Source organism: Zalophus californianus, chromosome 16, assembly GCF_009762305.2.
Source record: "Zalophus californianus isolate mZalCal1 chromosome 16, mZalCal1.pri.v2, whole genome shotgun sequence".
Taxonomy (NCBI): Eukaryota; Metazoa; Chordata; class Mammalia; order Carnivora; family Otariidae; genus Zalophus; species Zalophus californianus.
Window position 1 is genome coordinate 4,670,594 of NC_045610.1, and position 24,881 is coordinate 4,695,474.

A 24,881-nucleotide genomic window follows, 5' to 3' on the forward strand; every position below is an offset into this window, starting at 1 on the left:
TATCCCAGAAAGAAACCTTACACCCTTTGTCACCACCCCAGCCCCTCACCCATCCCAGTGAAGCTATGATTTTTATTATCTCCACCTTACAGAATAAGGAAAATGGGGCTCAGGGAGAAGACTGACTTGCCCAAGGCCATGCAGTTGGCATGTGACAGCACTGGGATTCCATCCAGGTTTGCCAGAACCCAAGCACATAGCCTCAGTCAGCATGACCACTGAGGCAAGTCAGGTTCAGAGAATGTGTGGCCAACCCAAAGCCAACCCAAGGCCAGGCATTTACGGCTACAAAGTGATCAGGTCAAGCCTCAGATTTAGTCTCAGCTCCTAATCCTGTACTTAATCCCATTCCGCTACATCCTTAGATCCAGGAGTGAGCCCCCAAACCAGCAGGGGCTTCTCTCTTGGCACCTGGGCCAGCCTCAGCCTGGACTCTGGAAGTGAACGGCTCTCGGGGCCCACCTGCTCCCTTCACATTTTGGCTCTGGGCACCGTGGGAGGGATCCGTGCCGGTGGAGGGCAGTGAACACAGCCGGAAGGAGAAGGCAGGCAAGCCCCTACCCAGTGTTTCCCAGGAGGGAATGAGTTGGGGCACACCTACTCCCTGCTCAGATGTCATGGGGCGCAGCGGATGAAAACACAGCCCCTAAGAAGGAAGGGATGGAAAAGCAGAATTTCTTAGCAGAAAGCACTCCCCGGGAGTCTGGGACCCTGGGCGTCTCGTCTCCACTCTGCCTCGGGTAACTGCAGTCAGAGGGCTTCATCGACTTGGGCCCAGTTTCGCTGTCTGAAAGTTGAGAGAGAAACCGGGGAAGTGAATTTGAAACAATTGCGTGTTCCGAGGAGGAAAATGTGCTCTAGTTATCTGCAAGGGGCTTTACTTGAGTGTGAAGGAAGCTGGTGATTTACTTGGCGGTGGGTTGGCTCTCCACCTTTCCTGCTTGGAGCCAGAGGGCCCACTCTCACACCCCTTATTTCTTTATATGTATAGCAGGTAGGGCAAGCCTCTCCAAGCACTCCAAGCAAGCAGGATAGACGGTGATGATGAACACACAGAGCCAGAGAGACGAGGAGCGAGGAGACTTTATTTCTCCCAACATCGTCCCTCCCCTCTCCCAGCGTGTCGCATGGCAACGGGCATCAGGAAAGCCTCATTCTTCCAGCTTCTGTGGGAGAAAAACAATCAGGAAATGAGTCAAACCCAAGGCAAGGCTGAGTACTGCCTTCACGTGGAGAGCTTGGAAAGGCTAACTTCCAGAAAAAATATTGAGGGATGGCGTTGTCTGCCCTCGCACGTAGTAAAAACAAAGCCGTGGGGCCGCTGGAGAGGGATGAGTCCCCCGAAAAACAGGGGCTTCCTGGGCAGCGCCACTTAGGACAGGGAGGGATGGGGGTGACAAGGTGTGTGGCCCCCTGTCCCCTGCTGCTCATTGCCCCATGAGTCTGGAACCAGCAGGGGCCTGGCTGAAGGGGTGGCGTCTGTTGAATGCATGGCCAGCAGCAGGGAAGAGGCACCAAGCGACACCCTCCGCGCTCTCTCTGGGTGCTCTGGGGAAGCTATCTGCTCTCACCTGGCCCCCCACATCTCGGCTCTTGGCCCGCAGCTTGTTGACCTGGGACTCGGCAATGTCCGCTCTCTCCTCCGCCTCCTCCAGCTCGTGCTGGACCCTCCAGCACTTGGACAGCTGCATGTTGGCCTGCTCCTCCTGAATGGGAGATGGAGCGGCAAGAGCCTGAGGAAGCCCCCCTACTGGGGCTCTTTGGCCGGGACCCAAGTCCTGAGTCCTCCCAAGGCACCTGGAAGGTCAGAGGCCAGTGGCCCAATTCCCTTTGCCCTGGGATTGTCTGCCTGGTGGCCAGGCCACTGTCCACGTTGACCGAGGGCAATCCGAAGGTTCTTGAAGAAGGTGGCCTCCTGGGCACCCTCCCTCCCAGGGAGTCCTGCTGTGACCTTGCTCATCCAATGGGCACAGATCCCTCCCCCTCCAATTAACCAGCTCAGATCTGCTTCCCTGTGGTCAAGGCGGAACCACCAGCCCCTGGGCAGGGGGGGAAACAGGACAAAGACAGAAGCCATATGCTCAGTCATTTATCAACTGCAGAGTCCCCCAAATTTTGTTCCTCAGAACACCAGTCCCGTGGGCTGTTCTGCACACAATAAAAAGGCTCCAAGTTCCACTCTGGTTTGGGGCGGGGGGCGGAAAGCTGCATTCTGGAATGCCTTGTCCACTTTGAAGAGTGCCTTACATGTCACCGACAAAATCTGAGAAATCCTCGAAAGCTACCAGTTCAACTTGGTTTAACCTAGAGTTTCCCAAACTATTTCTTTTCTGAAACAGAAGAAGTCCTCCCCACCCCTTGCCGCCCCAGCCCAGCTCCCTGCTAGTAACAATATCCCTGAGGTCTATTTGATCAAGGGCGGGTCGGGAAGGATGGATGGGAGTTAGGGAGAGTGGGAAGGAGGAAGGCATGAGACCAAGGGACAGGGCAAGGTGCGATGCTGTGAACCAGGATGGGGGGGTCGTCTAAGGCCAGGTTGCCGGCGCAGGGAGGGCTGAGCTGGCTGGGGCATCAGGGTGAGGTGGGGCTTGCAGGGTGGGCTAGAATGTTCTGGGGGTGGGGGATAAAGTGAGGGGGCTAGCCACATGAGGTGAAGCAGAAGGCACTAAGGAGGTGCAGTTGGGGGGTGGGCAGGCGTGTTTAACACAGACCAGGGGAGGGAGGAGGGCAGGCGTCCCTGACTTTGTAGCCTGCAAATGAAAACCTGGGCCTGTGACAGGACAGACTCCTGCTGAGGGCTGGGGGTCCCTGGGCGTGGGCTTTCGGGGGACCACCCCCTACTCACAGCCTCCTCAGCCTGCCTCTTGTAAGCCTTCACTTTGGACTGCAGCTTGTCCACCAGGTCCTGGAGCCTGAGGATGTTCTTGCGATCCTCCTCGGCCTGCAAACATAGCACCGTGCCACCGCAGCTCTGCTGGGGTTGGAGCAACCCAGCGCTCACTGAGGCTTTGAGGATGCCTACCTGGTACGTCAGCTCCTTGACTTTGCGCTCATATTTGTGGGCCCCCTTCAGAACCTCGGCCCCCCTCTTCTGCTCAGCATCCAGCTCACTTTCCAACTCCCGCACCTGGGTTTTGTGGGGAGAGAGCCCAGCGTCCAGGTCAGAGTGGCCAGGCTTCTCCCGCGGACTCGTTGGCCGGTCATCTTAGTATGAACTCGGGATCCCCTTATTATAGTTTGTAAAAATGTCTCCTCCTATGGCTCAAGAACCACTCTTGGTGTGGTGGCCTTGTGCAAATGAGAATAAGATGCAGCCCTCGGTGCTCACAGCGGGGCCACCAGGCTGGGCTCGGATGCCTCTAACTCTGGGGTCAGCGGCTTGGCAAGGCCTGGGCTTCAGCCCCGACACATCCCCGCAGGTGAAGTCTGAGAGTTTCAGGAGGCCTGATTCCTGGTCAGATGAGGCCGAGGGGAGCCAGGGAGAGAGGCTGGGCCACAAATGGTCAAGGTGTGTTCAAGCCCCAGGGCGAGTTTCTGTGTGTTTAGGGTGGAGGCTGTAATTCCTGCTCTACCTGCCTCAAACGTGGGGGTCAAATTAGAGTGTGTGCAAGTATGTCTTAAATGATAAAGCGCCCCGCCGGTAGTGTTCATTTCATAGCTGCTTCTGGCTTTCCTGAAGTCTTGAGGGGACAGGACAGCCACCGAGGACACAGCTCACCAACGGTGGCCCCAATACGACAGTTCAGAGAGAGCCAAGATGTGAGGGTGGCGGCCAGCCACGGGGAATCCCATCGGCCACAGACACGGGCAGCTCTGGGCTTGTGGACTCAACAAATCAACCTTGGACTCCGCCAGTGGCCCCGGTTAACTCTGGGCGCTGTTCCAAAAGCGATCCTCACCGCGCCGCCCCCCCCCCCCCCGCCCCGCCACCCCACAAGCCCTGGGAAGCTGTTTACCAATGATTTTGTGGCCTCTGTGAGGTTCGTGGAACTAAAGATAATGCAGCATCTAGGCCTGGAGGCCAGTCGAAGTGCCTCCCATGGGATGAGGGGGGCTGACTGGCCCAGGAATCAAAGAATCACGGAGGGAGGCGTGGGCTCTAATCCCTCTCTCAGTGGAGGGATCCGTGAGGACAGGCTTAAACTCATGCAATAGAGGATGACTGGGAAGAATAAAAGTAAGCATTTAAAGAATTTGGGGGGAAGAAGCTGTGACTTCCCTGGTGTTGACTTTTGTTACGTGCCTATAGCCTTGTCGTTTTTAGCGGAAAAAAAAATTCGTTCACATTCATGGTGTACGTGTGCTGGTGATCACATCCTTGGGAGGCTGGCCTGAAGGCTGAATGCATGTGGGGTGCCTCCCTGCTGGGAGAGGTCACCCCCTTCTCTTCCCACTCCACCATTTCCTCCCTCCCAGGACAACAGAGACATTCTAACAAGCTCCCCCTCACAGCCCTTTTCCAGAACATCAACTGGTAATGGAGGCCATTTGCAAAACAAATGAAATAAACCATCACGGGTCTAAAGGGAAAAGCAAAGGGTTCAAGCAACAAAGGGATCCATTTCTTCTTAGCAAAGAAACAAAAGCAAGTATAAATAAACTCCCAGATACAGAAAAAGCAGGATTGCCTCTGCGCAGGGTGTAGCATTTTCCTGGGGCTTTGGCCCAGAGGAAGCGCCAGTCACCTGCCATGTAGGACGGAGCGAGCAAGCAGCTTTACCAGCATTATGGCCTGACTGCGTCCAGAGACTGAGAAATCTAAGACGAATGGGAGCCAGGGGTGGGAGGTGAAGAGAGACTCTAGACTTTACGTAGGATGGGCCATTGTTCACCAAAGTGGAGGCTGGTCCAAAATGTAACTTACACCAACTATGTAATGTTATGAATGTAAATTACATTTCCCTTCACTTACAAGGAACTAAATTCCTATAAAAACAGGATGTGAACATTTGCAAGTGTCTTCATTCTGCAGCTGCTGACGCATGAGGCATGAGTGTTGTAAAGTGTGTGTGTGTGTGTGTGTGTGTGTGTGTGTGTGTGTTGGGGTGTAGGAACCAGTGAAGGACAAACAGGTGGGCATATTGGCTCACAGAGAGCTCTGCAAGTAGTCCTCAGACCAAACTTGCATGCACTCCATCTGTGCCCACTTTCCTGCAACCTTGTTTCTGGACGGTGGCTCTGCCCCGGATGGCTGAACCAGATATCACTTTGCGAGCCAGCATCTTCTCGAGCCGCCCTACCCGGTTCTCCAGCTTCTGGATCTGCTTCTTCCCGCCCTTCAGGGCCAGCTGCTCAGCCTCATCCAGACGATGCTGCAGGTCCTTCACCGTCTGCTCCAGGTTCTTCTTCATGCGCTCCAGGTGGGCGCTGGTGTCCTGCTCCTTCTTCAGCTCCTCGGCCATCATGGCCGCCTGATGAAGTTCATAGAAAGTACGAGTGGGCCACCTGGCATCCCGACCGGGAGTATAGGGAGGATGCTGTCAAAGTCAGGGCTGTGCATGCTGGTCCTGCCTCCCTCGTTCCGCCATGACTGGTGATGCATCTCCTCCCCGGTTGGGTTTGGCTGAGGCTTCATCTACCTCCCTAGGAAGCCAGCACGACCAACTGTAGGTCAGCAGGAGACAAAGCCTACTTGCCTTGTCCCCACCTAGAAGCCCCTTCCCTATCTCCAAACACTGGCTCTGAAAAGAAGGAACAGAGCTCACATCTGTGATGGCCTTCTTGGCCTTCTCCTCCGCGTCTCTGGACTCCTGGATGGAGTTCTCGACCTCTGCCTGGCACTGGGCTATGTCCGCTTCCAGTTTTTTCTTGGTATTTATCAGGCTTGTGTTCTATAGGAAAAATTAGATGCCAGAGGTGTAGGTTATCTTTGGACGCTTGGAAAATCGAGGGGGAGAAAGTTGCATGCAGAAGGAAATCAATCACGATCATGTTTCTTATTTTTCACCCCGGGGATTTGCTAGATACTGTTTCATTCTTGACCAAACAGAAGGTCCTGAAACAGACCCAAGAACTGCACATCAATTAAGTGAGTAACTGGTAATGGTAGATTTTCACATATTTGAGGAAGAAGAGATTACTCAGTAAAAAGTGTCAGAGCAAGCAAAGGATAGGTAGACATAAGTATAGAAAATGAGAAATGGTTCCAATGATCAAAACACACCATAAAATAGAATTATAAGGGTTGTGAAAAGGTGCAAAACACTCGCAATGTATGTTGCTGAAAAAAACATTCTCTTCCTTAACATCTTAAAAAGACAAATCGTGCAAGAAAACAGGGCACAAAGTACAGATAGGTGGAACACACCAGAAGAAATAATTACTCATTAGTAATCAAAACTTTGTTGTATTTTATTTTTTTAAGTAGGCTCCACGCCCAACATGGGGCTTGAATCATGACCCTGAGATCAAGAGTTGAATTGGATGCTCTACCCACTGAGCCAGCCAGGCACCCCAAGAAAATCAAAATTATAAAGGTGAGGTGTTTTCCAACCATAAAGTTGGTGAGGATTAAAAAATGTATAATTAGGGTCTTTGAGGATTTAGAGGCAAGAGCGCTTACATATTTTCCCAATGAGAATAAAAATGGAGACCACCTTGTGAAGGCCGATTTACAACATGTTACAAATGTCTTTATTGTTTGGACCATGAAATTCTGCTTCCAGCAATCTATTTACTTCTAGGAATATTAAGGAAATAAGAATAATGGGAAAATGTGAAAAATTAATTATAACTAAGTTCATCATAGAAAACCTTCTAATCGTAAAAATTTTATTGGGAATAATTAAAAACATCCAGGCGTGGAGGATCAATTAAATAAAAGTGCCATATCACCCTACTGTAACAGACCACTTTTCTGCCACTAAAAATAGTCATGGGGGCGGGTGGCGTCTGGGTGGCTCAGTCGGTTAAGCGTCCAACTCTTGGTTTCAGTTCAGGTCATGATCTCAGTGTCATGAGATCGAGACCTGTATGGGGGAGGGGGAGTCCGCCCTTGGCAGGGAGTCCACTTGAAGATTTCTCCCTCTGCCCCTTCCCCCACGGTGCAAGCGTGCGTCCTCTCTCTCTCTCTCTCTTTTTTAAAGATTTTATCTATTTACCTGACAGAGAGACACACAGCGAGGGAGGGAACACAAGCAGGGGGAGTGGGAGAGGGAGAAGCAGGCTTCCCGCTGAGCAGGGAGCCTGATGCGGGGCTTGATCCCAGGACCCTGGGATCATGACCTGAGCCGAAGGCAGACGCTTAACTACTGAGGCACCCAGGCACCCCTCTTGCTCTCTTTCAAATAAATAAATAAATAAATAAATAAATATTTTTATAAAATAGTCGTAGATTATTTAAAGGTGTGGAAATATGTACATGATACGTTAAAATGAAAATAAGTTGCAAAAACATTGATCACATTTCTACAAAAGTATGATAATTGTAGACCTCGACAGCTTGGAATGAAAGATCTCAAAGTGGTAGCACTGTGGCTGGTATTTTTCTTCTATTTGTTTGCTTGTATGCTCTATATTTTATAACAAAGAATTGTTTTTATAGGGGCACCTGGGTGGCTCAGATGGTTAAGCGTCTGCCTTCAGCTCAGGTCATGATCCCAGGGTCCTGGGATCGAGCCCCTCATCGGGCTCCCTGCTTGGCGGGAAGCCTGCTTCTCCCTCTCCCACTCCCCCTGCTTGTGCTCCTGCTCTCGCTGTGTCTCTCTCTGTCAAATAAATAAATAAATAATCTTAAAAAAAGACACAGATTAAAAAAAAAGAATTGGTTTTTTAAAACTTTTATAAAGGTGGCAGACAGCCTGTCTTCTGTTGTCTTGCTCACTGCTCCCTTGTGGTGTATTCAATAAACTTCTACCTCCTTAAAAAACAAACAAAAACTTTCACAAAGGTAATAAAAATAATTATTTTGAAAGACAATTCTAATTTTCTATGATTGTGGCTTAGATGTTGCTTCCTCCGTGAAGCCTTCTCCAGCACCTTGATGCAATAATTCATCCTTCCTTTCTCTGATGTTCCCACAATATGCGCGACCTTTTATCTTCCGATTAAAGAAAGCTCAGAAATCTGTCCATCTGGAGCATCGTTATTCCAAGAACTAAGCTTTTTTTTTTTTTAAAGATTTTATTTTTAAGTCATTGCTACACCCCAAGTGGGGCTCAAACTCCCAACCCCGAGATTGAGAGTCCCGTGCTCTACTGCGCTGCTAGCCTCCCTGCAAGAGCTAAGCTTAATGCCACTTGGTCTTGACCGCTAGTCTGGGAGGAAGGATGGGTGCTCCCTTCTGCCGTGTGGGTCCTGCCTGCCCCCCAGGGTGGGCCCCGAATGGAGGGAGGAGGGATGCACCTGGGCGTGGAGGAACTGCATGCGGTCACTGGCGTCCAACAGTTCCTGCTCCGACAGCCTGCGGGTCCGCTCCGTCTGCTCCAAGGCCACCTTCATCTCCTCCAATTGCTCCAGCAAGAGCCCATTCCTGCGCTCCACGATGGCTAGCTGCTCCTTGAGGTCCTCGTTGCTCCTGAGGGCTTCATCCAGGTGCAGCTGGGAGTCCTGCAGGGAAAGCCAGATGTGAGGCCAGAGCCTGGGACAGGCTGAGCGCCAGCCAGGTCCACCAGAGCCTGCGCGCTCACCTTGAGCTGGCCCTGCACGTTGCGCAGGTGTTTCTGGGTCTCCACCACCTGGCAGCTGGAATGGCCCAGCTGGATCTCCATCTCGTTGAGGTCTCCCTCCATCTTCTTCTTCAGCCTCAGGGCATCCTTCCGGCTCTGGATCTCGGCATCCAGCATGCTCTGCATGGCCTCTGTTGCCCGCTGGCTATTTCTTTTCAGCTGATTGATTTCTTCATCCTTCTCAGTGACCCTGTGGTCAAGCTCGGATTTCACCTGGCTCAACTCCAGCTGGACACGCAAGATCTTGCTCTCTTCATGTTCCAAGGAACCCTGATCAAAGCAGAGGGGGGATCATGGGCAGCCCCCCTTCTTGAACAGGTATTTTCTTCGCCGTTATGATAAAATGAGTATTAATCTACCCATTCTACAGATGAGTAGAGGTCAAACAATGTGACCCCCAAATATCCCTCCTAGTAATGAACCTGGGACTAAAGCTGTGTATCTGTTATTAACAATTTTATGTCTGGAGAGGGACAGAGCACCTTTTTGAATTAGTAAAACCTTTATTGGGTGTGTCTATTTTTTAAAATTTTTTATTGTTATGTTAATCACCATACATTACATCCTTAGTTTTTGATGTAGTGTTCCATGATTCATTGTTTGTGCATAACACCCAGTGCTCCACGCAGAACGTGCCCTCTTTAATACCCATCACCAGGCTAACCCATCCCCCCACCCCCTCCCCTCTAGAACCCTCCGTTTGTTTTTCAGAGTTTGGGTGTGTCTATTTTAACAGGGACCATGACTCAGGAGCCACCCTATTGCCTGAAACGACAGGGTGATCGCTCTCCCCTTGTCCTGCATTATGCAAATTTCCCTAGAAACAGCTCTATCATCTGCCCTGTGCTGGCCACACTCAGGACCCTGGGCCTATTTTGACTTTACAGAAATCTCAGTGGCCATAGACCGGCTGGCGTCTTACTCTGTTAGAGCCGAGGAATTCTGAGCCAGCTCTCAGGATGCCTGCTGATTGATTTCTTGCTTCCCGAGAGGAAGACATGGAGGACATCACGAATGCATTTATTTATTTTCCAAAGGGGAAACGTGATGAACTAGAGGACACCCAGGAGATGAAACACAGCACAGCTGTTTCCCCAAGGACGGCTCGATGTTCTTCCCCATGGAGCCTCAGCACCTCCTGGCAGGAAGCAGCCCCGAAGGTCTGGTCTAGTCCCCCCTCTCCTTTGGTGTCCTGCCCTCCTGACCTTCCCAGACACTTGCCTCCACCTCTTCTAGGGCAACCTGGAGGTCTGACTTATCCTGCTCCACCTGCTTCTTGGTCTTTTCCACTTCCTGAAGGTTCTTGCCAGTTTCTGCAATCTGCTCGGTTAAGTCGGAGATCTCTTCTGCAAAGGACAGGCTCGATTTAGCTTGTTCGATTGGGCTCTAGTTGACAGCAGAGGCATCCTGCCTGGCAACTTGGGGACTGGTGATTCATTTACATTTATGTAGGAGAGACTATAGCGGAGACCTTCAGGTGAGGTCTCGGCACGACACAGGTGTGTTGCCTCACCTGAACGATGCAGAGAGTGGAGTGGCAAGAACACTAAAACTTCACAAAGTATATAAAATGGGTGCGGCGAGGGCCGGGGAAGAAAATTCTGGAGACGACGCATAGACTATAGAATCATAGCCTTTTGGGACTGGAAGGGGCTTTAGGGGGCATTGGGTCTGGTCTGATTTTGCAGATCTGGAGTCTGATGTCCTAAGGGATTTAGCGACATGCCCAAGGACATAAAGCCACGTACAGACAGAATCCACAGATGATCCTGTTCTCCGAGAAGAGGAGAGCTTAGCAACTCACTTTGCCCTTCGTGTTCCAGAATGACACTTTACTATGACTGTGTCTGTGGCATCAGCAGGGCTGAGCTCCGGGGTCAACGGAGCAGATGGGAGGGTTCTGTGGGGCAGTGGGAAGAAGGGGACAAGAAGGGGTACAGGTGCTCACCTGGGGTGCGTCGGGGGGAGAGCTCACCTTGCAGATTTTTATTCTCCCGCCTGAGCGTCTCCAGCTGGTCCACCACCTCCTCATAGGTGTTCTGCATCTTGAAGATTTCAGTACTAAGCAACCTGGATCCGTTCTGAGCAGCTTCCAACTCAGCCTGACTCTCATCTAGCTTTTGCCTCCACTCTGCAAGGACCTGGGAGATGACACAGGGACACGTGAACAGCAGGAAGGACCAGGGCACCTGGGAGAGCCCACGAAAACAAGGGCTGTCTGTCAGCAACGCCAAGGTTTTACCGTTACATCCCAGGGACCCAAGAAACAAGGTGGGCCCCGTTCTAGATCACGGGCTCCAGACTCTGATGTTCCTACGGGCCATCCACTGTCTTCTTAAAGGTATTTGGGTCTCAGAGTAATCTGAATTAGCTTGGACTACAAATTCACTTTGGAAGGACTGTCACAAAAGCAAAGAGACATTGCAAAGCCTAGCCGCCCACACTATGACCTGATGCTCAGCAGACCTCCCAAATGCCCGTGCCTCTCCCAACATCCCAGCGTGAGAGGCCGTGGCTCTTCGGGGGCAGACCTTATCAAAGTCCCTCTGCTTCCTGTCCAGGATGGCACGGGCCGTGTTGGTGCGTTCCAAGTCCAGCATCAGCTCATCTACTTCCCCCTGGAGCCTCTGCTAGGTTTTCTCCAAGGAGGCACACTTGGAGCTCACTGCCTCTGTGTTTTCTTCTGCTTCCTGGAGCCTCTGGGCCAGTTTTTTCCTAAGAGAACCAGATTTTTTTTTTTTTTTTTTTTGGTAAAGGTGGACATTTCAGAAATAAATGTCAGATCAGATGACGATGAACAGTCTATTTGGGGCTGGGACTGGGTAAGACCAAGACATAGAATGGGATGTGCGGACAGGGGCTAAGTATCACCTGAAGAGCCCCAAAGTGCGTGGCGGCAAAGCAGGTCACCAAGAAGCCACCAAGGGAACCAGGCGGAATAGACAGTCCCTGGGGAAGGTCAGGGACGCCCCATCTGAATGCTTAACAAAAACTCAAGGGCCTGGGGAGGAAGAAAGAGTCTCTCAAGGCAGGAAGAATTTTTTGGCCCTTCAGTCTCAAGTATCCTGGGGTCACCTCTCCTGCTGTCACCGGGGAGCCCGTACTTGGCCTCCTCCAGCTCCTCTGTGCGCTGGATGGCGTCCGCCTCGTATTTGGTCCTCCACTGGGCCACCTCGCTGTTGGCCTTGGACAGCGCCCTCTGCAGCTCGGCCTTGGATTCCTGCTCCTCCTCATACTGTTCCCGCAGCAGGTCACAGTCGTGGCGGGCAGACTGCAGGGCGTGGGCCAGGGCGTTCTTGGCCTGCGGGAGGACGGTGGTGACAGATTGCAAAGACGTTTGGCCATTTTCCAAGCTATAAGGTATTTTCCCCTAAACCGGCATCTCCCAACATGAGCTGTTCCCAAGCTGCCTTTGCAAACTTTTGCCACATCCACGTATGTCTCGTTTTATTCAATTTTTGTCAAGTGGACTCCCTTATTGTATCTCAATAAAAGTAAACCATTAAACTACATTAAATAGAAAAACACTAACCCTCGCCACAAACAGAAGGGAACCGTAAGAATGAACGTAAAGCAATGTTGTCGATCACCTTCCAGCCAGGTACTTGCCGTGTGGCTCTGTGCCTGAAGCCCACTCGCTCTACACCTTAATAAGGAGAATGAGCACGCGCTAGAGAGATGGTATCCAAATCGAGCTCTTTCCCTTATGTAAGCAGAAGAATCGAAACAGAATTAAGAAGGGGGTCGTTTTCTTGCTAGGTGATGCAATGCTATGGAAAGCTATCACTGTGAAAAAAACCCAGAAAGGTATTATTTGGTGTCACCAGGGGCTGTGTCCCCACACTGGGGAACTCTGATGTGAGCTGTTCTGTTTCTATGACTCTGGGTCCTCTTCCTGGGCAGGGGAGGATGTGCCCAGAGGCCTCCCTTGCTCACTCCCGCCTGGTCAGAAGGACAATTTAGCTCTCATCTCGATGGTCACGAAACTCTTTTTTTTTTTTTTTTTAAGATTTTATGTAATCTCTACACCCAACATGGGGCTCGAACTCACAACCCTGAGATCAAGAGTCGTATGCTCTACCGACTGAGCCAGCCAGGCGCCCCACAAAACACCTTCTGAGGCCACCATCAAAGAAGGAGTTTTGTTGACCCAGCACAGTCGTGTACATTTCCGTTTTTTTTTTTTTTTTTTTTTTTTAACACAGACAGCAAAACTTAGCCCAAGAAAGAGAACTCAGTTGCTACTGTATCTGGGCCAGAGGACCGTCTCGTTCCTGAAATGGATCTTCTCACTGCTCGTTCCGACTCTGGTTCTTATCACAACCCCCACCCCAGTCCACCGAAGACCCTTACCATAGAGCGGAAAGATGGGAGACTAATAAAGCGCTTGGTTTTGTTTTTAGAAGAAGTAAGTGGGGCTCAGGAAAATTCCAGATGATTGTCTTGTAAGCCTTAGTTGATACATGGCAACCTCAAAGTCACAGAATGCAGTTTTGGTGGACTTCTGGATTCCTATTCTAATGCTTGAACGCACATTGGCAGCATTTATTAGGCACCTGCTGTGTGCACTGTTCTACTGTTTAGCACTAGGGAAAAATCGTTCTTGCCTAGGAGGAGTTTACAGATCAGTGGGAGATGGGCTTGATAAGCATAAATATCTAGATATGGAAGTCAAAAACATGATGATGAGGTTCATTTTTTCCATGTTTTTTTCCATGTTCATTTTTCCATTTTTTTCCATTTTCCATGAACATTTTTCCATGTTCATTTTTCCATTTTTTTTCCATTTTCCATGAACATTTTTCCATGTTCATTTTTCCATTTTTTCCGGCACATTCTTTCCATGTTACTCTTATGCATATGGCCCAAGTGTGTCCCTAAAGTCATGTAGTCTCTTTTTGGAGGAGAACTTAAAATCGGGTGCTGTGGCAGGTGATGCGTGAGTGAGGAGGAAGAAAGAGGAGGGCATCTCGAGGGGTCGGACTGAATGGCTGAGCAGAGTGAAAGAATACACAGAGGCAGAGATGGTCAAGCTGGTGCAGTGGCGGGAGGGGATGCCCTGGCTGGTGAGGGGTGTTTATCAGACCACCCTGTTGAGGGACAGAGGAGCCCAGAGGATGGAGCACCCTGGCTCTGAGGAAGGAGATCCAACGCCAAAGCCCTGTGACCTCAAAGAACAAGTTCCTGCCCTCAAACACAGCAGAGAGGAGAAGCATCAGACTTCATGCGGCAGCCCTATCCCCAACCAGTTCTCGTGGCTTCTCAGGTTCTGACTCTGTCATTCCAGAAAGAGGCATTCTTACCTTGGTTTCTTCTTCCAGTTGCCTCTTAAGTTCCTCCAGCTGCTGGGTGAGGGCCTGCTTGCCTTTGGTTAGCTGTGAAATCAGAGACTCCTTCTCCTCCAGTTGGTGGCTCAGCTCCCCTACCAAACAGATGTATGAGTGTTGCTGACCATTGCTGACCCACAGCCTGTAGCTTCTGAAACCCAGCCCCCCCCCTTTACCATTTTGGGTCTGCAGTCTTGCCTTCCGCATGTTCAGATCATGGATTAACTGTGTCTGTTGGTCATCATTGGCTTTGATCTCATTAAATTGGTCTTTCACAGTCTGGCACATTCTTTCCATGTTACTCTTTAAAAAAAAAAAAGTCAACATGAATGGAAAAAATGCGTTTCTGGTGTCCAGTACTGAACTGGGAAGTTGGATAGTTTAGCTTCTTGTCAGGTAAAATAAAAATAAAAATGCAGAACAACATACATGTCAGTTTAAAAAATTATAATCACTTCAGATTTGCTTTAGTTTTAATCTGTGATGACTGCTTAGTCACCAATAGGTTGAAGCAACGGCTTTCAACTATCCACTTATCTACTTATCTCAGGTAGATAATTATAGACTGGTTCGTAAAAAAAAAAAACCTTTGAGAAGATGCTACTCAAAGGAACCCCAGGATCCTCTTGTAATATAAGTAATTCTGTTGCCCTGTGAATAATATTACTTTTTTTTGTTTGTTTGCAAGTAGTCTATTCAGGTGACACTGTTGCACATTTCATTTGATAATACAGAAGATTCCTTACGTTGGAGGTGGCACGGAGGGAGTCACTCCCCCAGCCTCTAGTTGGCCCATATTTTTGTGAAGTTTATTTAAAAACCTTGCATATATTGTAGAGTTTCTCCTTCTACCTCATATATCGTAAAACAAATATGTTGAGCATATACTTTTCCTCAGACTGGGAAGTATAAGATGGTGGCAGAAGAGGCAGGGATATTAGATTCAAAGGAAGGTCTCCAGGGGCTTCGGATGTCTTTGAGAAAATGACATATGAACCTAAAATAATTTTATCTTTTGGTAGGGTAGTTGAAAAAGAGACAGCAACTCACAAAGAGAAAAATCAAAAGATACAATGACAAAAAGTATAAAGCAATATAAGGTACTTCTTCCACTGAATTCTAAAATTGAGAACAGAGAGCATGAAGCAATGGAGGAAGGGAGATGGTAAGGAGGTGCTGTCATCTCTGCTAACCCAGACAGCCCTGCAACCTGGCCTGGGTGCCATGGGGGAGAGAGACAAAGACAGAGACAGAGAATACATACAGACATAACTTCTTAGAGGGAGGAAAAAGCCAAGAAGGGCAGAAAAATGGGGAAGCAGGCAAGAGAGAAAAAAAAGGAGTGGCAGTCAGGCCCGGAGGAAGAAATCAAGAGAAAGCCCAGGCTGTGGGTGTCCAGATCCTAAACAAGGATAGCAAGAGGCCCCGTGAATCTAGGAGCACAGTGTCGCTGTCTGAGGAAGGCTTTGCCTTGAAGTCATACACAGGGGTGGGTTTACCAGCAAGCTGGTGAGGTTTGAGCTTCATGACCTTCACTTGCATGGGCCCTAGATCATGCAGGTAGTTGTAGAAGGTTCCAGGTGGAGAAGGAAAGCTGCATGCAAGCAGAATATATTTCTAGGGAGGCATTTCTGGCAAATGGTCTGAGTCTCCAGGGTGCCAGTAATCTGTGACTTCTTTTTCTCACTCTAAATTAGTATTTACTTTTGTGCCTAACTTTGTATTTATAATTTTGTGTACATTTTCTTAAAGAGCCCCTCCCCTCCTGAATTTTACATGCTTCGAGTGACATAAAACTTGGATCTACCCCTGTTCTCACGCATAACTTCACATTGGTTATGCTTCCCCCAGGGATTGATACCGTGGGCTAAGGAGGCGGCATGTAGACAACCATACCTAGCAAGGCCCTTTGGTGCAATCCATCCGTTCTAGAAAATGTCAGATGGATTGGAAAATTCTGAAAGCTTTCTGAAACTCTGGAAGGATGATGAGACCTTGAGTCATAGTAGGTCACTGAGTCAAGCTCCAAGAGAGGAATGGATTTGGGGAGGACTGGGAGCAAGCAGAAGGCAGGAGAGCCTTGCAGTTTAGAACAGGCAGTGAGTTTGGGGGCATCAAATTATGTCTGCTCCCTGGGCAGGTGGACGTGGCTGCCTCGCATTTCTAAGAGCAGGGGATCAGGTACCTTCGACTTGGAGACAGTTTCAATGTTGCTGGCCATGTCATCAATCTCCATCTTCAGCTCGCTCTTCTCCTTCTCCAGCTTCTGCTTGACCCTCTGCAGGTTGTCTATCTGCTCCCCGAGCTCGGCCACGCTGTCCGCGTGCTTCTTTCGAAGAGCAGCCATGGTGGCTTCATGCTGCAGGGTGGCCTCCTCCAGGTCCCGGCCAAGTTTCTGCAACTCGGCCTCGCGCTTCTTGTTCATCTCGATCTGGGTGGAAGTGGCCCCGCCGGCTTCTTCTAGGCGCTCGCTGATCTCCTCCAGTTCCCGGGAGAGGTCAGAGCGCTGCTTCTCTGCTTTGGCCCGGGAGGCCCGCTCTGCCTCGATTTCCTCCTCCAGCTCTTCTGTGTGGGCCTGAAAGGGTCACCGCATCAGGAATGTTGGGGGGAGGGAGGAGCCCACTTTGGGAGGGGCAGGGTGAGGGACTGGGGGTAGGCACCACAAAGAAAAGACAACACGATAATATTAAGTTAGTGAGGAATAAACCTGGAAAACAATCTAAATGTCCATCAGTAGGGGAATGGTCAAATCCACCATGATGGAACCATGTTCCAAAAGTTCATGGAGCAGTTAGATTTGACCCATGTCTACCACGGACAGCTCTGCAAGATGGCATTGCTACATGAAAGTAGCAAGTTGCAGAACCATAGTCTCTGTATTATCATATTGAAGCTAAAAAATATAAAGTATATAGAATAGAAAATACACATATATTTAATGAACATATTTATATGCGTAAACATAAATGTAAATATATATAATATATGCTTGCATATATTTATGTTCTTGCTCCTTTATATTTTTTTTTTTTTTTTTTTTTTTTTTTAAAGATTTTATTTGTTTATTTGACAGAGAGAGAGATAGCGAGAGCAGGAACACAAGCAGGGGGAGTGGGAGAGGGAGAAGCAGGCCTCCTGCCGAGCAGGGAGCCTGATGCGGGGCTCGATCCCAGGACCCTGGGATCATGACCGGAGCCGAAGGCAGACGCTTAACGACTGAGCCACCCAGGCGCCCCGCTCCTTTATATTTTAACATATGTGCATATACATATGTATGTGTGTATCATATATATATATTTCTCCCATAGATAATTTCTTTGGGTCTTTTTAAGATTTCATTTTTAAGTCATCTCTACACCCAGCATGGGGCTCGAACTCACAACCCCGAGATCAAGAGTGGCAGGCTCCACCAACTGAGCCAGCCAGGCGCCCGTCTTTGGGTCTTAAATGCATACATGAACCCATAGCAAGAGATCCCGTAGGATACACAATCCAGCTAAAAGTGAGAGTGACTTCTGAGAAGGGAGGGTTATCGGTGGTGATCAAAGCACCCTTATCAATCATATTTGGCCTTATTGGTAACACTGTAATATTCTCAAGGAAATCTATGTATGTGCTACTGACAAAATTAAAATGTTAATTTCAGAAAAAATAAAGGGAAGGGCAGGACATTGTTTCCAGCTCCAAGGACAGGAAGAAAATGAGCAGCTAAAGAAACAAAGTCCAAAGGGCAGGAGGGACCCTTGCAAAGGGTTTTTGGGGTCTTGAAGGTTTTTGAAACTTCTACCTGCAGTTCTTTGATCTTCTTTTGTAATTGTAAACTGTGCCCTTGTTCCTCATCAATTTTGGTTTGTAACTGACTGATTTCAAGCTCCTTCCTGCAAACAGACACATAGATATATATATATATACATATATATATATATATTTTTTTAAATAACATGAAATACAAGCCTTTCTAAAGGGCTAAGTTGGCACTCGGGCTCAAACAGAGAGGTCAAACACGAGATATCTACTTCTTCAATTTCTCCTCCACTTGCTGCTTGTCATTTTCTAGATCCATAATGGATTCCTGGGACATTTTCAGGTCCCCTTCCAGCTTCCTCTTTACTCTCTCCAGGTCTGCCCGCAGTTTCTTCTCCTGCTCCAAGGAGCCCTCAAGCTGGGGAGACATGGGCAGAAAGGTTGGGGCTCGCCCTTTGAGCCGCACCCGTGCCCGCGGCTTCCTTGGGCTCCCGTGGGGGCGTGACTGCTGGCCTCTGGCCCTGGGAGGGAGCAAGTTTCCCCGTGTGTCCCCACTCTTCCCTCCTGCAGCAAAGGTTACCGCAGGGGGCTGGATCTCTTGGGAGCCTTCTGGTGTCTCTTTTGGCTGATTCCCACTCAGCCTGTCCCTTCCCTGTGGGATCATGGTGCCCATAGGTGCACGCTTGTGCACAGACAGGAACAAGCCGGGCATCTGTGGACGGGCTCTGCTACAGCCAAGCCCGGGAAGGTCTAGATTGCACACTGTCACTCCTCCCAGCTGACACCATGGATCCATGGGGAGATCAGGGCTCCTGTGTGTGTGTGTGTGTGTGTGTGTGTGTGTGTGTGTGTGTCTCCATGCATGTGCACACACTTGTGAGTGTGGGGAACAGGGTGGTAGGGGTGGAGCTCGCCTGCTCTGGCCTCAGGAAAACATGAAATCTGGACAAGTTCTAGCCACAGTCGTGAGTAAGCCTGCAAATGTCAGGCCTGGCTCTTTCACCAGGGAACATATATGCAACTGATGAATCACTACAGTCTACCTCAGAAACAAACAGACAACGTAACACCATAGGGGAAAAATGGTAATTGTCATGGTTACCAACAGGACTCATTTTTAACAATGTTAAAATAACTCAATTTTAACAATGTTAGAACAGGATTGGAGATTTTGGAACCCAAGGACCTGCAAATGGATGCTAATTACGGTGAAATTGATGATGATGATGATGGGAATAGTTTAAGAGCTAATGTTTTACTGAACACTCTCTAGTGCTGAGCTTTCTTTCTTTCTTTCTTTCTTCTTTCTTTCTTTCTTTCTTTCTTTCTTTCTTTCTTTCTTTCTTTCTTTCTTTCTTTCTTTCTTTCTTTCTTTCTTTCTTTCTTTCTTTCTTTCTTTCTCTCTTTCTTTCAAGATTTTATTTATTGAGAGAAAGCACAAGCAGGGGGCGGGAGAGGGAGAAGAAGACTCCCCACTGAGCAGGGAGCCCGATGCGGGGCTCGATCCCAGGACCCCGGGATCATGACCTGAGCCGAAGGCAGACGCCTAATGACTGAGCCACCCAGGAGCCCCCGTGCTGAGCTTTCCATGGAAACCCTCTGAAATGGAGCTGGTTGTAGCCCCATTTCACAGGGTAGACACAAAGGCTGCAGAGTTTAAGTGGCTCGCTCAGCATTCCAGACTCGTGTGGAGGGGGCTGAGGTCTGGACTCAGTTCATCTGCTTCAGAATCAGAAGTTAGACTCCCCTCTTAACCCCTGCCTCTGCAAATAACAGCCATTAGAACACAGTAGTAAAATATCCTTACGTCATCTGTTTGCTGTTCCAGCTTGACATTTATTTTCATTAGACTGCTGACTTTATCTTCTTCCACCTGAAGATCATCCAGTGTTTGCTGATGGGCTTCCTGCAGAGACTTCTTCTCCTTGGTCAGTTTGGAAATGTTTTCCTCGAGTGCTGTCATTCCTTCAGAAAGATTCTTTACCTGGGAGGATATCAACACCAATGGAGGGCTCAAACAATTCAATCAGTAGCTATTGATTTTTTTTTTCCCCTTTCCTTTTCCTTTCTTTTTTGGCTACTGCGTCTCTACTTCCCCCGCAGGTGCTCACTGTGTAGGCTGCATCATCCTGAAACTGGAAGCCTCCCAGCTCTTCACTTCCTTGCTGGCCTGCCACAGAGCCTCAAATCTCCCCGTTAGCCTCGTTCCCTCTTTATCATTCCATATCCACGGGAACGTGTTTTCCAGGCTGGGGGACTGGGATTTAGAATAAGGCAGGAAGACTAAGGAAAGACACCCGTGCCATGCAAGAACATCCAGAATGGGAATCCTGTGCCGTCAGGAAGCAGGAGGGGAGGCACCACACATGAAGCTTTAATCTACGTACGACACTCTTCCAGATCAGAAGTTGTTAAGCTCCTGCCCCGTGGGCTGAATCTGGCCAGGGGCAGGTTTTCTTTAATTCACATAATAGTTTACAACTGCTGTGTAAGTTATCAATGTTGAAGGAAGCAGTGAAATTTCCCATAAAATCCGGACTCCTGGTGGCGCATGGAAAATCCAAAGCTTTGGGATGCTGGATTTGTATTTCCCCTTGGAAGCAGCTGGGTCAGGGCTTCCGCCACGGCTAGGGCAGGGGCACAGTCGTTTGCCAAGGCTCCGTGTCTTCTGATTGTCCCTTTCCACCATTCCCAGGAGTCTAGCTCACACCAACTCTGGGTCAGCTCACACCAGGGTAGCCCCATCCCTTGCTCTACCTCACTAGCAACCATTATTATGTCAATCAAGTGGCTGTGTTTTTCGCGCATTTCTGTAAAATGTGGGGATCCTTAATTTGACCGAGTATTTCCAATGCTTTCTCGAAGGCTGCGTCCTTCTATACTCTGCCAGTAACACACGAGGGTCCCTGTTTGCCCACGTCCCTGCCGGTGCGTGGGGTCACCCCGCTTTCTGCCTCCTTCGCCACCTGCCTCCCTCATCACCTGCCTGGCCCCTGGAGGCATTTTGGTTTGCTCTTCCTGAGCCAAGTGCAAACAAAAATGAATAGGACGCCACCCCTGTGGAGGATCTCTTGCTTTGTGCAGGATGGGTTGGGGGCTGGAAGTTTGGGGAGCCACCAGCCGGGCAGGAGGAGGGTTGAGAAGAGCCTGTGGGACAGAAAGCAAGGCAGAGAAGGACGGAGCTTGGTGGGACCTTACTGCCCCTCTGCTCGCTCTTGCCTCTGACTTCAGGACTCGGCAATGAGTGCTCCTCACCGAGAGGGAGTAAGGATGGTTCCAGAAGCCGTGGGACTCCCCAGTTTGCCCACCTTGTTCTCGGTGGCGTGCTTCTCCTTTTCCACTTTCGTCAGGGTCAGCTCCAGGTTGTCGATGTCCCTTTTGAGAGATGAGCATTTATCTTCCAGGCTCCTCTTCTTTGCCATGAGGTCAGAGTTCACCTCTTCTTCCTCTTCTAGTCTCTCATTCAGCTCCTTGACTTTGGCTTCTAGTAGGATCTTGCTTTTGATGAGCCCTTCACAGTGCTCCTCTGCATCCATCAGGTTTTCTGTTTCCTGAAAGAGCCAGATGGTTGTATTTCTGTAAGGCTCTCAGCGAACCCTACATGGGGAGTGCTCTGCCCTCCAGAAGCCCACTATCTGGACCTGAGCCAAGGAATGGGTCACACACGCGCACACACACACACGCATGCGCACACAGTCACCCACGCACGTGCACACACACACTCACGCGCACACACGCACACACACTCGTGTGCACACACGCACACCCCACACTCATGTGCATATACGCATACACATGCACACACACGCACATATGCACCCACACATGCACACACACACTCATGTGCACACACGCACACCCCCACACTCATGTGCACACACGCACCCACACATGCACACACTCATGTGCACACATATGCACACCCACACACTCATGTGCACACACGCACAGTCATGTGCACATACACACACACTCATGTGCACATACGCACATCCCACACACTCATGTGCACACACGCACATGCACACCCACTTGTGCACACACACGAGCACACATGCACACACGCACATGCACAAACACACACACCACTTGTATATTATCCGTATACCTTTCTTTAACCACCAAGGACATCCACTTAATAGAAATTCACCTGAAATAATTCCAAACAAAGGAGTCCACACAGTTCACGAAGCTTCTGTCAATTTGCCCAAGTTCGGCCAGCCGGCCATTTCACTCTTCCTTTCACCACCCATTGAAAAATGACTCCTCTAATCAATGTTAACGCAAACTAACTGGTATTTTCAAAACATTACTACCTTTTAACTTCCAATGGAAAGCTGCGGTCTCTCCCTGTGAGCTCTGCCTCCTCGAGCCACAGAACAGGAAGTTCAAAATAGGAATAAAGTGATTAAGTAGATATATGTCCCAGAAGGCTCTGTAATGAGTTTCTTGGATAGGCCAAGATTAGCTAATTCTATTCTTAAACCTAATTGGGTTATATCTTCTTGTACAAGAGCGTTGTAAACTGGACCCACATTTCAAGGTTATGGATAAGAATAAGCGCCAGTGTTAATTGAACACGTACTATGGGCTCGGCATTTCACATGCATGGACTCATCTGATCTTCCCGACAACCCGATGACATGTGTGCTGTTACTGTGCCCATTTTACAGATGAGAAAACCGAGGCACAGAGAGGCTAAGTAACTTGCCCGAAGCCACACAGCTATCAAGTGGACAGTTTGGGATATAAACCCAGCTCTCTGGTTCCAAAACTGATCCTCTTGCCCACTGGGCTTGGGAAAGTGCTCCTAATGACCACACTGTACTGATTGGGAAAGTATAAAAGGGGAGGAGAAAATGCTTTGTATGCAAGCCATTTGGGAGTTTATTAAAAGGCCCTAGCTTGTGAATTGATACAATTATCAACTAAAATTATTCCTCCTTTGAATTGTTTTAGTGATTTACTTTAATTTTTATTTACATGATTTTTTTTTTTTTTTAAAGACCTGGTGCATTCCTGACAGGTTTTAATCATGAGGACAGACACATTCCCCGTCATACCCACAGCAAACTAGGTCTAACTCCGCCGTGGAAGACAGACAGAAATGAGGGTGGGCCGAAATCCCCTTTGCAGACATGCTTCCCCTCATCTCTGCAGCCACCAAGCCCCGCCCCCTCCCTCTTCCGACCGGCCGGGTGGCGCTGCAATACTCCATACATCCACTAGGTGACACCACTGCCCCTTACGTTGACGCACCTGCTGGGGCCTCGGTGTTGCTCCTCGTTTCTATCCTCACGGGGAAGGTACTTACAGACTGGACCTGCAGCTGGAGGTCATTCTTTTCCTGCAGCAGGGACACCATCTTCTCCTCCAGCTCCTTCCGGCGAGCCTCAGATCTGGCCAGCTCTTCCTTGGCCCTCTCGAAGTCTTCCTTCATGGTGGCCATCTCTCGCTCCGCCTCCGCGCTCTTGAGGAGCGGCTTGATCTTGAAGAACACGCTCATCCAGGGCCAGTGCTTGAGGTTCATGAAGGCGCGGATGTTGTACTGGATGCAGAAGATGGAGTCCCTGTGCACCCCGTCGGACTGCGTTAGTGAACCACAGCAAGGACTGGTGTCCGCCCCCACCCGCCGGGGGGCCCAGGCCCTTCACCCTTGCCCGCTAGGTGGGAAGCAGGGGCAGCCAAGGTCTGCGGCTCCTCTGGGCCCTGGGGTGGGCTCTGCAGATGCGGGGCAGAGGCAACAGTATGCACAGAGGGTGGGAGGTGAGAGAGGACACGGGGTCATTTGTGGACCCTCCCCCCTCCGGCCCCCCGGGCTTCCGTCCCCATCGCTGGCCTGGAGATGCGGTGCCTAAGATCCTGATTACCAACGCTAGGAGCATCTTCATCTCCACTCTCCTGAGTCTGTTTCCCACAGTTTTTTTTTTTTTTTTTTTAAAGATTTTATTTATTTATTTGACACACAGAGCGAAAGGTGCAAGCAGGGGGCGCGGCAGGCTGAGCAAGAAGGAGAAACAGACTCCTTGCTGAGCAGAGAGCCTGATGCGGGACTTGATCCCAGGACCCCGGGATCATGATCTGAGCCGAAGGCAGACGCCTAACGGACTGAGCCACCCAGGCGCCCGTCTCCCACATTTGAATGGCTCTCACCTTTTTGAAAGACCCCATTGCCTTTGATTCCATGATTCCTGCCTCAGGGTGCTCTGATGTGTGGGGTCCCTCTTCCTGCTCCCCTGTGGATGTACACCCAAGACCGTCTCCCCGACACTTGCTCTCCTAGAATTCGCCGAGTTTCCTGATTTTGAGTGTTGCCTGTGTCCAGGGTCACCTGCCTTACCTCCTACTCCGTATCCTCCAGAGCTCACGTGTGCCTGACAACTTGCTTCCCTTTCCCATTAACCAGCTCCTGCCGAGGGCTCTTCTCTCCCATTTGTGCTGGCTTCCATTGACTTCACCCAGCTAGATGCCCACGAGGTGTTCTTGACTAATGCACGGTGGTGGCCCACGTGGCAACGCCAGTGTTGGGCTATACAGGGCATCAGGGAATCAAGGAGAATGGACCTCCCCCCAAAGTCCCCTCTCCCTGAAATTCCCGCACGAAACCAGCCACCAGTGTTGCTGGTGAATTATCGAAGGAGTAAAACTCTTCAGTGTCCCTGGACTCCATCCCCTGCTGCCTCACCGCTGGGCTATGATTTAGTTCAGGTCCTTGTCATCGTCTGCAAACCCAATCCTCTCACTCGTCCCCATATGCACCTGCCAATTCTTCCCAGCTGATGCCTGGGTCTGGTCCCATGAACATGGTACAGGGAAGCCTGCGTTGGGTGCATCTCCCTCCTCCCTCCCACCATGGTGGCCTCCAGGCTGTCCTTTCTCAGGCCAAGCAAAGCTTCCTTCAGAAAGTTCTTTCCTCTTGCTGACCCCTTCAGCCTGCCCCAACTCCCGGCCAGGTGGAGGGCTTGTTCTCACCATCCCCCATGGCCCCGAATGTGACTCTGACTTTGCACTTGTCATGCGTGTTACAGTCAGCCATGCCAGGGTCTGTTTCCAACCCACCCCTGAGCCCCTGGAGGGCAGGACTCCTCTCTGTGTCCCCAGTGCCATGCAGGGTCCCCAGCACAGAAGGGCTGCTCGGCAGGTG

The 24,881-nt window shown here is 49.9% G+C and overlaps 1 protein-coding gene across 1 annotated transcript in view; it reads right to left on the bottom strand.

Annotated features, from left to right (window-relative positions):
* Positions 1 to 1,067: 1,067 nt before the first annotated feature.
* The window catches only part of MYH13 (myosin heavy chain 13), a 48,931-nt gene continuing 25,117 nt past the window's right edge, over positions 1,068 to 24,881 (bottom strand). The window contains 20 exon segments of the mRNA XM_027625162.2: positions 1,068 to 1,166; positions 1,572 to 1,706; positions 2,846 to 2,941; positions 3,023 to 3,127; positions 5,241 to 5,411; positions 5,706 to 5,831; positions 8,344 to 8,547; positions 8,628 to 8,936; positions 9,888 to 10,012; positions 10,642 to 10,807; positions 11,198 to 11,381; positions 11,771 to 11,967; positions 13,970 to 14,088; positions 14,170 to 14,296; positions 16,179 to 16,568; positions 17,781 to 17,871; positions 18,010 to 18,155; positions 19,545 to 19,721; positions 21,046 to 21,288; positions 23,052 to 23,307. Coding sequence (XP_027480963.2) covers positions 1,152 to 1,166; positions 1,572 to 1,706; positions 2,846 to 2,941; positions 3,023 to 3,127; positions 5,241 to 5,411; positions 5,706 to 5,831; positions 8,344 to 8,547; positions 8,628 to 8,936; positions 9,888 to 10,012; positions 10,642 to 10,807; positions 11,198 to 11,381; positions 11,771 to 11,967; positions 13,970 to 14,088; positions 14,170 to 14,296; positions 16,179 to 16,568; positions 17,781 to 17,871; positions 18,010 to 18,155; positions 19,545 to 19,721; positions 21,046 to 21,288; positions 23,052 to 23,307 — 3,382 coding nt within the window. The 3' untranslated portion in view covers positions 1,068 to 1,151.